The sequence below is a fragment of the Gallinula chloropus genome (genome assembly GCF_964237585.1).
Source record: "Gallinula chloropus genome assembly, chromosome: 1".
NCBI classification, from domain to species: domain Eukaryota; kingdom Metazoa; phylum Chordata; class Aves; order Gruiformes; family Rallidae; genus Gallinula; species Gallinula chloropus.
In genome coordinates this window covers 158,278,070-158,291,885 of record NC_140085.1, presented here as the reverse complement: position 1 = coordinate 158,291,885, position 13,816 = coordinate 158,278,070, and the positions used below count along the sequence as shown (strand labels likewise).

Here is a 13,816-nt window from a genome sequence, read left to right as displayed (position 1 = left end):
TAAGGTTAACTAGTTCAAGCAAAGATTACTAAGTAACAGCACATGAGCTATGAACTTGGAGAGCTAGTATAGACAGGCTTTTGTAAAAATAAATAAATATTTAAGTATTAATTGTAATTAAAACTAAATATATCTATTTTAGTCCCACGTTATGTTTGCACCGATGAACAAACTAGGATATATATATAATTAAATAATACAGTCACAATTTTAATTAGAAAAAAAAAAAGGCATTGGAAGTTAGAAGCCATGTAATGAAAGCATAAACCATGCTAATAAAGCCTATTACAATTCTGAATTAATTCATGTAGACAAACATACTTTGCACATACTGAGCTACACCAGGCATTATTCTGATAAAACACACCTTTTCCTGCTAAATTCCTTATTTCTGTATATCCCAGTGAAAGTTAAGATTCAGATATGATACGTTAAAAAAAACAAACAACAAAACAAAAAAGCAGCTCTTTACAGGGCAGGGGGTAGGGGGAGCTCTTTAGACGGGGTGGCTGGGTTTGGTCAGCTTAACCTGCCCCTTGTAGGATTTCTCTGATGCTCTGGAAGAAAAGGCCGTGGTACTTAAGTAGAAAGAATTTCAGGCGCCTGCATCATTTAAAAAAACAAACCCACTTGTCAGCACCGATGTTCCATAACGTTGGGATGGCTGAAGCAGGGTATTAAGAAATATTTATACAAGAAAACTGACAAAAGAAATGTAGGAACTTGGCCCTCATACAATCAAGGCTTATTAAAACCGAGGAAGATAGCTTAGCCCCAACCAACCGTACTGACACAGAACAAGATTATCTTTGCTAAGTCAAAAACAATTCCTCAAAGACTTTAAGAGCTCATTCTTTCTTTTCTGCACATGCACCACCACTGCAAAGTTTAGCACATGTTGTTCGTGCCTCTGCAGCAGCAAATAACTATTCTCACCTGCAATCGTGTAAACAGTCACCTGCCAGACCTAACTTCCAGGTTTGATCTCCAGAGTAACAGAAGATGATTCAAAACAATAAAGTTAATGGAGGTTTCTTTTCTAAATGGTGTGAATGAAAAAAGCTATAGTTCTCATAAACCAATTTTTCAGTTTTCCCACTGAGATGCTGATAGCAACCATCCTCTTTCAAATCACTTTAAAATGTCCAAAGGTTGCGCCGAGTACCGGTATTTTGGTTGGTTTTCACAGAATCACAAGGTTGGAAAAGACCTTTAAAATCATTGAGTCCAAACATTCCCATCCTATGCTAAACCATATCCCCTAAGTACCTCATCTACCCATCTTTTAAACACATCCAGGGATGGTGACTCAACCCCCTCCCTGGGAAGCCTGTTCCAGGCCCTGACAACTCTTTCAGTGAAGAACTTTTTCCTGACATCTAATCTGACCCTGCCCTGGCGCAGCTTTGTGCCATTTCCCCTTGTCCTGTCTCCTGTCACCTGGCTGAAGAGATTTGCCCTCCAGCCCCTCCACCAGCCTGGTTGCCCTTCTCTGGACTCGCTCAAGGACCTCGATGTCCTTCTTATGGTGAGGAGCCCAGAACTGGACACAGTGAGCCCTGACTAGACATAGTTTCATTGGGGGTTTTTTAAGTTACACTCCTCAACACTGCAAAAAGTATTTTATACCTCCATACCAGAAGCCATGGTCTCCAAGATACTATATATAATGGTTTAAAATACACAGTCTTTCAGTGCATTGATGGGAATTTGCAGCAGAGGAAGATGTGTCCCCGGTTTTAAAAATATTAAGTTCAGAGTATGTTTTCCAGTCATTCTCATCTGCACACACGCTCACATAGCATGCTTAAGAACACAACAGGAAAGGACCTGAATATTCTTCAAATTTCTGAGAAGTCCCCTCTCTGATAGCAATAATCACTCCAAATTAATTCCTCTTTGCTTTGACAAGGTGTGTTTTGTAGGTTTTAATGAAGTCTGACAGAAGTTTCTCATAATTTTTCTCTTAAAAAAAGGGGGGGGGGGCTTTAAATGAGACTATTACAGTTGCATGGCTAAGCAGTGAAAGGGTTGAGCTCTAGCGAATAAGTTTATACTAAGTGGTCTTCAGTCCAATATTTAAATCCAATATTTGAACTATTTCTCAAATGCTATGTCACATGTACTTTGAAAAACTTCTATTAATTGTGCTGGTAAAAGCAAGACTGCATAGTACCGTGCATATCCTTCTGTAGGATACCAAATCCTTTTCTGCAGACTCCAAGAGCACTGAAGCTGATTGCCTGCATCATCAACTGGTGCTCATTTATGTGTTTACAGCAGCAGGTCACAAGTACAAGGTTGAATAATAGCACAAATTAGCTGTCACACTGAGTGCGCCTGGACTTCAGCAGCAGCTTTAGTCCTTAAATGATCTGTGCATATGTAGACAAGCAGAGGTTCTTCTGGTTAACAAGTTCTTTCCCTTGCTCTGCATCCAAACAAGTGGCTGTTAATGAATGGGGGAAAAACCCAAACAACATTACAGTGCCACTGATCAACATTTAAAATACGTACCTTCAAGAAGAGATTATTGTCACCTTCTTGTCCGACCTTGGACAAGTCCCTTTATCTCTTTATGCCTCAGTTTCCCATCTGTAAAATGGGGATAATAATGCTTACCACATGGATAAGGTGCTAAGTACGTGCTAAGCATTTCAGTCATTGACTCAAACTCAAAACCTGAAAACTCAGATAAATCTAACACCAGAATAGCTTGATACTTATGCAAGTGTATTAAACTTGTGGTGAAAATGCACAGGTAAGAATATACTGGAGGCATTCTACAAACAGGTTTTATCATAAAAAGCCCTAGCATGCATGTAGCACATGAGGATAACAACTGAAGACTATATCACATTGGTTACAAATAGAAGGGAGTCTACAAGTTGGTCTCATTTTGTAAGTCTCAGCTCTCTCTTTTCCTACCTAGCCATGCAATGGTGATGCCAGTCTCAATACTTCTGGAAAACTTGCCCTAAAAAAACAACTTTAAAGTAACAGTAGCTCACTAAAAAGAGATATACTAGCTAGAAGGAACCCACTCACCCTGAATACAAATGCAAGGTAGATGCATAACATTATTCAGTGTATGCATACACTGTAAAGAAACACAAGAATATTTCTATTAAGCTGCAAAAGCCATTTATAAACTCAGGATGTAAGTAGAGCGTGATTAATTATGCAAGGAAAAGAAAGTTAGGAAACAAGAACATTGACAATAATTCAATCTTCCCACTTGAGGCAATTTTGGGGCTTTTTTTTTAGGAGGAAGTCAGAGAAAAACAAAGTTGTCTAATAATGGAAAATTACTGCAAACTCATTCTATATCTCCACAGCCTAGAAACTGAGCTAGAAACCTCACAGCTGGCATCAAAACCACAACTACCACCATTACATTCTTCCTTTCTTTATCAGTTCCTTCCCCTTTTTCCTCTCTGCATCTCTGTCTTGGCAGAGAGAGCAAGGCCTTCAAACACAAAACCTCCAGCACTTTCTACCACAGCTCCCAGGTCACCCCACGCCTTGGCTCATCCCCAGCAGGCAGCCGAGCTCCAGGCACCGCTCGATCCTCCCACCCCGGGACAGGGAGGAGAAGAGGCAAAGGCAAATCACAGGGTGCTGTAAGGACAGTCCATTGACACCGCACAGGGAGGGGATGGGAACAACAGAACTGGTGACAGAATACACAATGACAACACAAAGCACTCACCGACCCCAGGACTAGACTCTCAGCAACCCACACTCAGATCAGATCACCCCACACCCACCCCACCCCACCCGACCAGCCCCTTTTATCAGAGCGTGACATCATGTGATATCTCAGCTCACCTGTGCTGGCTCCTTGGGCAAGTTGGCTCTGTCCCAGCTGGAACCAGGCCCCCCCAATAAATCCGACTTATGGGCAGGATGACAGCACTGCCTTTGTAGTAACCACTTCCTACACATCAGTGCAGGAAGACAAAGCTCAAGGAGCTACCCAGTCCTGTGCCAAGATCTACAGCAAGGTACCTACAGAAGTGGCCCAACTTTCTTAATATACTGGACAACTAATGAGTAACAAATCTTTTCAGCATGTCTGGAAGACAGACCACTTCAAGTCCCTAAACAAGAATTCAGAAACATCACAGAAGCAACTCTGAAAAACACTGGCAAAGTTAAAGGACCACACAAGAAACCTCAGGATACAGAGGATGGTCTCAGAGCAGCACTCCACTCCATCCACAACACACATTTTAAAACCCAGGGCAGAAAGTACCTACAGCTCGACAGGTGTGACCTTACCTCAGGGAAGAAAAAAGCCTCCCAATGCAGGTCTGGACAGGAAGAAGAATAATCAGAACTGCCATTCCTGCAAGACACGAGGGGCCTATCTCCATCCAGAGAAGTACTGTTACTGCTACAGCTTGAATTGGTCCAGCCCACAGAAAGTGCAAGAAAATTGTTACCTAGGAAAACAGTTATGGAAAAAAAAATTAGCTTTTGGTGTGAGCTAAAAACATTACACCTTAATAACACAAAGCTGAGGAAGCACCTTCACCTACAGCAGGTACTGAGGTGACCAGTGAGAATTCTGCACTAGACTCAGAGACTTAAATGTACACAGAGGTGCCTAACCTCTAGGAAACAAGCAAATTACCACACAGATTTTGTTTTGTATTCATTCACCAACATTTCTCTGAGCTTAAGAAAACAGCAGGAAAATACTGGGGGGGGGAAGTATGTCTTCTTCCCATATTTTAAGAGAATATTTCTGTTCCTATGATGTTCAAGAAACAACCATAAGAAAAGTTCATAAGAAACAGTCACCAGCTGTAAACAAAAACTTAACTCAAACCCCACAATTTCTTCAGCTCCTTGGAAAGAACTGCAATACTTCTTACCTGATCAAATTTGTTCACATCATTTGACAGAAGATTCACTATTTGACCTGTGGTAGTTTTTGCCATAGCTACGTTACTGAGACGAAGTGCCTAAAAAAAATAGTCAGAACAGCCCAAATTGTCACAGCTTACCCAGCACAGTACACCCCCACACAGAAGACCCAATACACAAATACACCACTGAGGCAAAAGCTGAAGGGACTCTCAGCTTTTGCCATAGAGTATCTGTGCATAGTTCAAGAGCCTCAGATAACATGTGGGTTAGGTCAAATACTCTGAAGAAAGTCCTGAAGAACAGCATGTAAAATGAAGCCTAGGGAAGGACTCCAAGAACCAAAGCGTCATGACAATGTCTTCCTGTTGTCTGAAGGGATTAAAAATGGGAAAAAAATATAGCAAGTTACTAAAACTAAGCAAAAGAACCTGTAACTTTTCATTTGCATTGCTCTCCCTCTTGATCATCTCTTCAAAAAAGAAACAAAAAACTCTTCCTGAAGACCAAATTGAACTCAGGACAATGTTTGGCCAATTAAAAGAATTCTGATTTGAATGACATTCCGACCAAGATAAAAACCCCAAGTTATTAACTTTACACCATCAGTTTTTGCTAACACTACAAACTGCTGTCTTTCCAAATCAGAGTTAATATCCCTTTACAAATTAGTAAATATTTCCCTCATTAAAACTTTTGCACAATTCTAAGAATTCCAAATAACATTAAATGAAGCCAACAACTAGACTCTGTGGTGCTTATCACAACCCTCTGAGCCCTGCCATTCAGCCAGTTCTTAACTCACCTCACTTCCCACTCATCCAACCCACACTTTCCAAGTTTGTTTACAAGGATGTTATGGGAGATGGTGTCAAAAGCCTTGCTGAAGTCAAGGAAGACAACATCCACTGCCCTCCCCTCATCTATGCAGTCGGTCATGCCATCACCGAAGGCTATCAGACTGGTCAGGCATGATTTTCCCCTTGGTGAATCCACACCGATCATTCCCAATAACCTTCTTTTCCTCCACGTGCTTATTAACAATCCCCAGAATAAGCTATTTCATCACCTTTCCAGGAGTGGAGGTTTGGCTGACTGGCCTGTAGTTTCCTGGGTCCTCCTTCTTGCCCTTTTTGAAGGCCATAGTGACATTGGCTTTCCTCCAGTCCTCAGGCACCTCTCCTGTTTCCCATGACCTCTCAAAGCTGATTGAGAGCAGCCCAACAATAACATCTGCCAGCTCCCTGAGCATCCCGTCAGGGCCCATGGATTTGTGGATGTTGACTCTGCCTAGAGGTCCTCTAACCTCATCTTCCTCAACCAAGGGAGGATCTTCCTTTCTCAAGTCCTCCTCTCCTACCTCCAGGGTCTGGGTATTCCAAGGGCCAGCCTTAGCAGTAAAGACTGAAGCAAAGAAGGCATTCAGTAACATTGCCTTCTCTGTATCTTCCATCACTGGAATACCCACCTCATTCAGCAGGGGGGCTCGCATTTTCCCTAATCTTCCTTTTGCTGCTGATGTACTTGGAGAAGCACAGACACCCCTTGCCAGATTTAATTCCAAGTGAGCCTCAGCCTTCCTTGTTGCATCCCTACACTCCCTGACTATATCCCTATATTCCTTCCAAGTGGCCAGTCCCTTTTTCCACATTGAATAAAACTTCCTTCTTCCTTTTGAGTTTTTTCCAGGACCTCCTTGATCATTTTGACAGTCTCAGGAGGAACAATTCAAGCATCTGAGCCAAAAGAAGGTGCTCACCTGTGACCAATTTGTCTTCTTAAGGAACAGCCAGCCATTTCCAATGGCAGTGGCAATGCAATTTTAGTTGTTTCTTCCCTTCCTGCTTCAAAACTATTTTGAAGTAGCGCTGGGGTTTGATTTTTTAATTTTTTTTTATTAAAGTGAAAGAAGCCTTACATTTTTATGGCTGAATGGACCCGTCTAGACTGCAAAGTCTACAGAAGGAAATGGAAACATTGGACATAAAGAAGCAGTTTTACTTATATAAGTGATTTATACCAAAAAGTCCTGTTTTGGTACTTTTCCTTTCCCCTACCCCCAAAACACAGCACCACAGGAGCTGCTATGAAGGAAATTAACTCTGTCACTGCCCAAGCCAGTACACTGTGACATAAATACTGCTTTGACCATAATGTTTATAAATTCACTCTGAAGGTAAGAAATACTACACATGATTTCTGGAGCTGCACACCTTTTTAAACAGCAGCTGTTTAAAATGTACATTTTATTTTACTATCTGTCAATTATCTGTCCTTTTTCAGCACAGGGATCCGCTTGATTTCCTGATGACAAATTTTCCACATAGAAAGATTCCCCAAGTAAGGAAAATAGGGTTTAAAAACATGAACTCATGAGAACAGTTTGTATACTTGATGTCTTAGGTTAAACTGTTTTCCCCCCGATATAATAACACAGGCACAGTTTCAACTCTTCAATCATTATTTGCCTTCTATGCTCCCACCTCAGTGTTTTAATCTCTCCCTGCCCCAAACAGTTAATTCAAAAGTATGTTAGATAGGGAGAACTGACCATACAAAGGCACAACTTAACTCTTCAGTCCAGTAACTCCTGACACCTTTTTGGCCACTCTCTGTTTCAAGGAGCTGCTCCACAGATTAAACTGCTTTAGTGTTTATTCTGAATCCCAAAGAACTTCTAAAAGTTAAGCCTTAAAAAAAATTTTTTTAAATAATCGGCCTCCCCTAAGCAGACTTTGGTTTTAAAACATGAGATTGTGAGTCATGAGACAGATTCCACTTTCATTTTTCTTAACAAGCTTCCTGAATGCATCATCCCTAATACTTCTTATGAATCACAAAACACCTTGGAGTTTGAATACAGGCTTTTTGCAAATGAGATTTTAACTTTCCAGGAAATGACAAAGGGTTTAAAACTTAAGAATTACAAAGCATTTGAAGTCTTCTATTAAGGGTGCTGCCTCATCCAACCCATTTATCCTTGCAAATCCAAGTTTCTTATTTACTACAGCAATTAACAAGCACCACAAAAGTGCTGGTAAATTAGCATCCAGATTCTTTCAAAAGCATATATGAGGATAAAGAGAAAGTATGACCTATCTATAAGCCTCAGATAACGAAGGCAAATGATTAGAAAGGTTTATCAGTGTTCTGCTGTGACCTCAGCCTTCATCCCCAGGAGTAAACATTTATGAGATGATGGAAGATTAATTTTCCATTTAATCACATCTCTAGAAATAAGGGTGCACATTATGAACACTTCTTTTCCAAGCTTCTAACCTAATATCAACACAGCAACAACAACATCACTATATACATATTTCATGAATTTCAAACTGTGTTATGATAATCAGTTTAGTAAATTAATACCTTAGAGAGATGTTTATGTACAAGAAAGCAGTGTGCCATGTTAGAGCTGAGGTCCCAGAGGATAATTTCCAAGGTGTCAGAAGAGGGAGAATAAATATGTGCATGAAAAGCAATCAACACTTACAGTGGGGCCATTTTTACCCTCCTCACTTACTGCTTTGCTCAAAGTCTTTGCATGACCTACACCAGTAGTGTTTACCTTAAGTGGATGGTACCTATGTTTAATGGTTAAAACAACATGGATTTCTTTACACTCTAAATAAAGACTTTACAGTCCTGATTCTTCAATTAAACTTCTTTGCTGAGGTAATAACTGGCAGGTCAGTATTCTAGCAGCACTAAAGCTAGAAAGGTTTCAGAAGAGGCAAGCAGACATTTACAACTGGGTCACTTGCTCCCCAGAGGACACCAGGGACAGAATTTCATCCTGGATGTTCCTCGACTCCTTCCTCTAAGTAGTATCCATAACTTCTCTCACTTTCCACCTGACAACAGCCTCAGCACCATCTGTAGTTGACAACATCTTTTTCTTTATCAGGACACAGAGGCAGAAGAGAAACCACAGCTTACTGCACACACATCCTTGCTCAGTGGCATTAGTGCAGGTGCTCCCACAGTAAAGCCAGCACTTGATACTAAAAACCGGCTCTACCCTACCTTTAGGATTCAGCCTGACTCTGAACCGTCTCTCCTCTGCCCATTTCCCCTCTTTCTGCTCACTCCTCTCCTTCTTCCCTCCCTCCAGTAAGAGGGATGAATGGCTAAAGGGACCTGCCTGTGAAGACGCCGAGCATCCCCTCCAGCCTGGAGAGGGCAGCAGCAGCACCGCTGCCTCTCCTTGAAGTAACCTGATGGATGCCTACAGACCAGGAGGTGGGGGGGTGCAGCCTGTCTGACCCGCAAAGGAGACAACTGGCTAGCTCCATCTACAGCACTGCTGGAAGAAGATATAAATAAGTCCCACCATTTACCACAGCAGGGGCACGGGTGGAAATTGAACAGTGAAGCAATTACCGGGCAACTGAGAGTGCTGAAGCAGATGGTGACAGCCAAGCGTAACCTCCCCCTCGGGGGATACCACTGCAGGGCCAGCATCCCCGGGGAGCTCTGCCCTCTCCTGCTGTACGCTGATTGCCTTGCACCGCTCCAGCACACCGCCTTTCCCCCTGCAAGCGGGGGGCTCCCCTCCTACAGCAGGGACGGGTCAAAATCAGCAGCTCCTCCCAGGCTTTGGGGCTATTCAATTGACCACCTTCACTAGGAGGAGCGAAGCTGGGTGTTCAGACACCGCATGTGCATTTGAGGTCTGATACATATGATCACATTATCACATTTCCACAAATGAGTAGCTTAAACTAAATTACAAGCATGAAACAACTGTATATTTAAACTCCTCGGATGAAACAGTTGCCAAATACACCTGTAAACAAGGTTTGCTTACCTTCCGATAAATCATATGACACATAGCTACCCTCAGCTTCATGCCAGCCCGCTGTACATGATAGAAGTATAAGTGGTGCATTATAGCTAGAATAAGCGTGCACACAGACAGAGCAGCTGCGTAGCAATATGCAAAATTCAAAGCTACCTCATCTGAGGAATCATAGGTTTCAAAATAATTAATAATTTTTCCCAAAAATATTGGCTGAATTATTTTGAGGGTTTCCTGAAAGACAAAGAAGGGGAAAAAGGATTAACAATTTCATACCATACCATGCTGCCCAAGTTTGTAACCAGGCAAACAAGAGCCAAGTACTGCTGCCAGTCACATCCTGTATTATTCTGTCTTTATTATGCTCTAAAATGTCAAGCCAATTTCTATAAACACACAATCCAAAATATGTTCCACACTAAAACTTAGCTGTATCTTTAAAAAGAACTTCCTCAATTACCATAAAACCTTTGATGTTATAAAAATTACATGAGTATGTATTACACTTTCATTTTTAAAGATGAAAATCTGTCCACTTACATATAGCAAAAAACCGCCCCTTTTTCTATGGGGCACCCTACCCATGCATCAAATACAGCTAAGCCTTTCCAAGCAAGTCAGCGGCTTGTAATGCCTCAAAAACGACCACGCTGAAATCAGCTCTCTGTTCCATCATCTGCAGTCACAACTCAACTTTTCAGTCTCTATGGGGCTGCAGCTCTGTTTCACTTGTCCAAGAGAGTATATGAACATTACAGAACCTCTGAACAGCCCAGCATGGTCACCAGAATGCATCATGCAATCTGAGACCAAGTTTCACACTGCTGTTAGCTAAGAATTGTGCTGTCTGACATTTTGCACCACTTACCTCAATCATTGTGAAAACTCCAAAAACTAAATAGGATTTCCAGTAACAAAGAATAATGGCTTTTGTTAAATGCGGCGGTTTTCCTCTCTTTTTTGCTTTTTGCACCTCTTTATCCCAGTACCTGACAAACAAAAATGGAAACATGCTGGAGGACAGGAGTAAAATCAAAGCAACAACCTTGAATAAAATACTTACAGACTTACCATGGCCAGGTTGCCAAGGTCACTTTTACACAACAAAAAGAAAACAAAAAGGAGCTAACAGATACTTGTGTTTTGTCATTCACATAAACATATAGTACTCAACACTATGGGCCTAATTGCTCTTGTATAATTACAAACAATTCACCACTGTTGCCTACTATCACCTTTGACACATTTAGAGATGAGGAACCCTCTCTTTTCTTCCCCTCACAGTGCAGAGAGCCACTCACCTTAGTTAAGAGCCTAGTATCCTATCACCTCCTGACTGTGGACTAAACTGAGGCAGCTGGCATGTAGCCTCTTCATCTTCTTATAAACCCTGTGCTTCCCCAGAAAGGCTGTGATGCACAACCCTTTCTCATGTCAGGCCCTGTCTGTCTTCCACCACGTGCTTTGACAAGGACAAGCAGAGATGGCACAAGAGCAGAGGGAGCTGTCTGCAGCAGTCCTGCCACTTCAGGCTCCACACGTCTCTCTGAAGGCAAGGATTACAGAACAGTGGCAAAGACCTTTGCATCAGCTGCCCACAAAAAGGGCCCAGTCTGTTCACATCGAAGGCAGCAAAAACAAGGATGATTTTAACAAAAACGTATCAGAACTTAAGCAGACTTCTTAAAGCATGCTGCTGTCAGGCAGGATACTCCCCCTTGTTTCTGGAAACTGAATATTTTCTGCCAAGCCCCCTGACCTTGTGAGTTTGAAGGCTAAAATGACTCTAAGGCATGAAAGCCAAATTATTTGGCAACAAAGCACACAGTTTGTAGCATACAGTAGGGATAAGAAAATCTTTTTTAAAATTTATTTATTTTTACTTTTTTTTTCTTTACAAGGATTATAGAGTTATTGTCTAGATGCTTTTGAATCAGAATTGAAACTGTGTATATTCTGTGGGGTTTGTTGGCCCAAGAGCAAAGGCTGCTTCCTTAGCTGGCTATTTATGAACTATATTCTCTGCTTCTGGGCCAAGTTACACTAAGAATTAAAAGCCACTCTTTTTTTTTTTTTTTTGCATGCTGTATTTTCTACCATTTCCTGACTATGTGAAGGGTGTGCTCTTACTGTAAGAATCATTGGAAAGAGTCTGTGTTCCCCCACAGCAAACTCCCTGGACTGCTTTTAGATACAACCATGGAATTCGGAAAATCTCCCCAGCTACAAAGATGTTAAAAGCTGCACTCCTATGAGCTTATCGATGATGCTCTTTCTCATCTCTTTGACTCATCCAGAGCTGGACGATGTAAAGCCTGGTCATAACCTTTTATTTCTGGATTCTTTTTACTTCTTGAGGAGTTTCTCATCCCACCCAAACTATTAGGACAGTTGATTTGGTCTACATTCAGGGTCAAAGCAAGAAATAGCAAAGCCACTCTTTCCTAATACAGAGGCCACCTTGCACTAGTAGACACCTCTGCCTCTAATCATATTTAAGAAAAGATTATTTGAAGACAAAATCCTACTTTGTTGCAAGGTTCAAGATATCTTCCAAGAATCACAGTTCAGCTAAGTTATTTCACTATTAAAAGATCTTTCTGGGTCTATGACAACATGAATTGGTACACAGTCCAGGAAAAAGTATTTATAACAAAATAAAAACACCTCTTTGATGCAAGCTTTTAGATGTCCATCCACATTACTAAATGTTATCATATTTTCAACATATATATATTTATATATCATAGAACCACAGAATATCCAGAGTTGGAAGGGACCCATAAGGACCATGGAGTCCAACTCCTGGCTCCACACTGGGCCAGCCAGGTCAGAGCATGGGACTGAGGGCATCGTCCAGACACTTCCTGAACTCTGCCAACTCAGTGCTGTGACCCCTTCCCTGGGGAGCCTGTTCCAGTGCCCAACCACCCTCTCAGTAAAGAACCTCTTTCTAACATTCAGCCTAAACCTCCCCTATACACTTATATAAAAGGTATGCAGCTGTCACTTACACTTGCACAAACTCTTTCTTTGTGCTCAAAACCAAAACCAAAGAAAAAACCCTAAAACTCTCCCCCCGTTTTTATAGAGAGAAATTTAAAACAGGCCAGAAGACTCACAGTAACTTATTAAGGATTACTGCAGTAACAGCTGATGAAAAGTCTTTTTTTTCTGAGCATTCTGCAAAATGTCAAATTAATTATAAATCACAATTTCCAACGCATGTTCACTACATGTAACTTGAAAAAGTTAAGATGCTTCCATGGTAAGCAAATTCTAAATATCACTCTTAGTTCTTCAGCATTTTTAACTGTAGACCTAGTTAAACTTCACAACAGCCTCTTTTATTTTTATAATAGGAATAAAAGTTTCACCTTCGCTAGCAGAAATACAATGAAAGATAACAATTATTTTTCTCCTTACCACTGCAACTCCTCTCCAAGCTTCTCTGAGGAATCTTCTGGCAGCACTTTATACATATCATCTTCTTCAAGCTTCCGTTTATGGCCAATAATAAATAAGGGATTCAACCACCTATTTAAATACAAATTATCAATAAACTGACCAGCAGACCAAAACAGTAATTTCTTTACATATTAATTTCATTCTTATACCCCTTTCTTCCTCCTCCTGTGTCACTTTAGATCCCCACAATTGCTGCATTTTTCTCCTACCTCAAAACGTCACCCCTGTTTTACAAATGAGAAAGTGTTTCCCAATTCCTAAAGCTATTTGTGCCCCATAGCACCTTACTCCCAGGCATCTGCACAGCAAGCGGAACTCTTCTTGGCCTTAAGGCAACTGATTTTTTTACAGTGTTTCCTTATATTTAAGGAAAATTAACATTCTTTTAAATATTTAGGAAAAACAGAATGTAATCCAATGGTTAAAATATTGATAGAATTGAAAATAAAATTATAATACATAGTTAAAAGACATTTTTTGTAACTAGCATGGCTGTTCATTTACATGAGGGAAAAAACAGCTGCTGTTCAACTGCCATCTCGACAAATATTAAAGGTCAGTAATTTAAAGACAACAACTCCAATGTGAACACGGGTAAATCATGGATTATTACTAGAACTGATCTTGCCCATGTTTGGCAACATAAACAAAAAGCATTCTGTCACAGTGTGG

The 13,816-nt window shown here is 41.0% G+C and overlaps 1 protein-coding gene across 2 annotated transcripts in view; it reads right to left on the bottom strand.

Moving 5' to 3' along the window:
- The window catches only part of ABCC4 (ATP binding cassette subfamily C member 4 (PEL blood group)), a gene marked incomplete at both ends in the record, with an annotated part of 145,879 nt that overhangs the window by 119,570 nt on the left and 12,493 nt on the right, over positions 1-13,816 (bottom strand). For both annotated transcript variants that reach the window (XM_084279539.1, XM_084279540.1), the window contains 5 exons: positions 4,285-4,448; positions 4,884-4,973; positions 9,686-9,910; positions 10,545-10,665; positions 13,103-13,213. In XM_084279539.1, the coding sequence (XP_084135665.1) occupies positions 4,285-4,448; positions 4,884-4,973; positions 9,686-9,910; positions 10,545-10,665; positions 13,103-13,213 (711 nt within the window). The remainder of the gene's footprint in view (positions 1-4,284; positions 4,449-4,883; positions 4,974-9,685; positions 9,911-10,544; positions 10,666-13,102; positions 13,214-13,816) is intronic.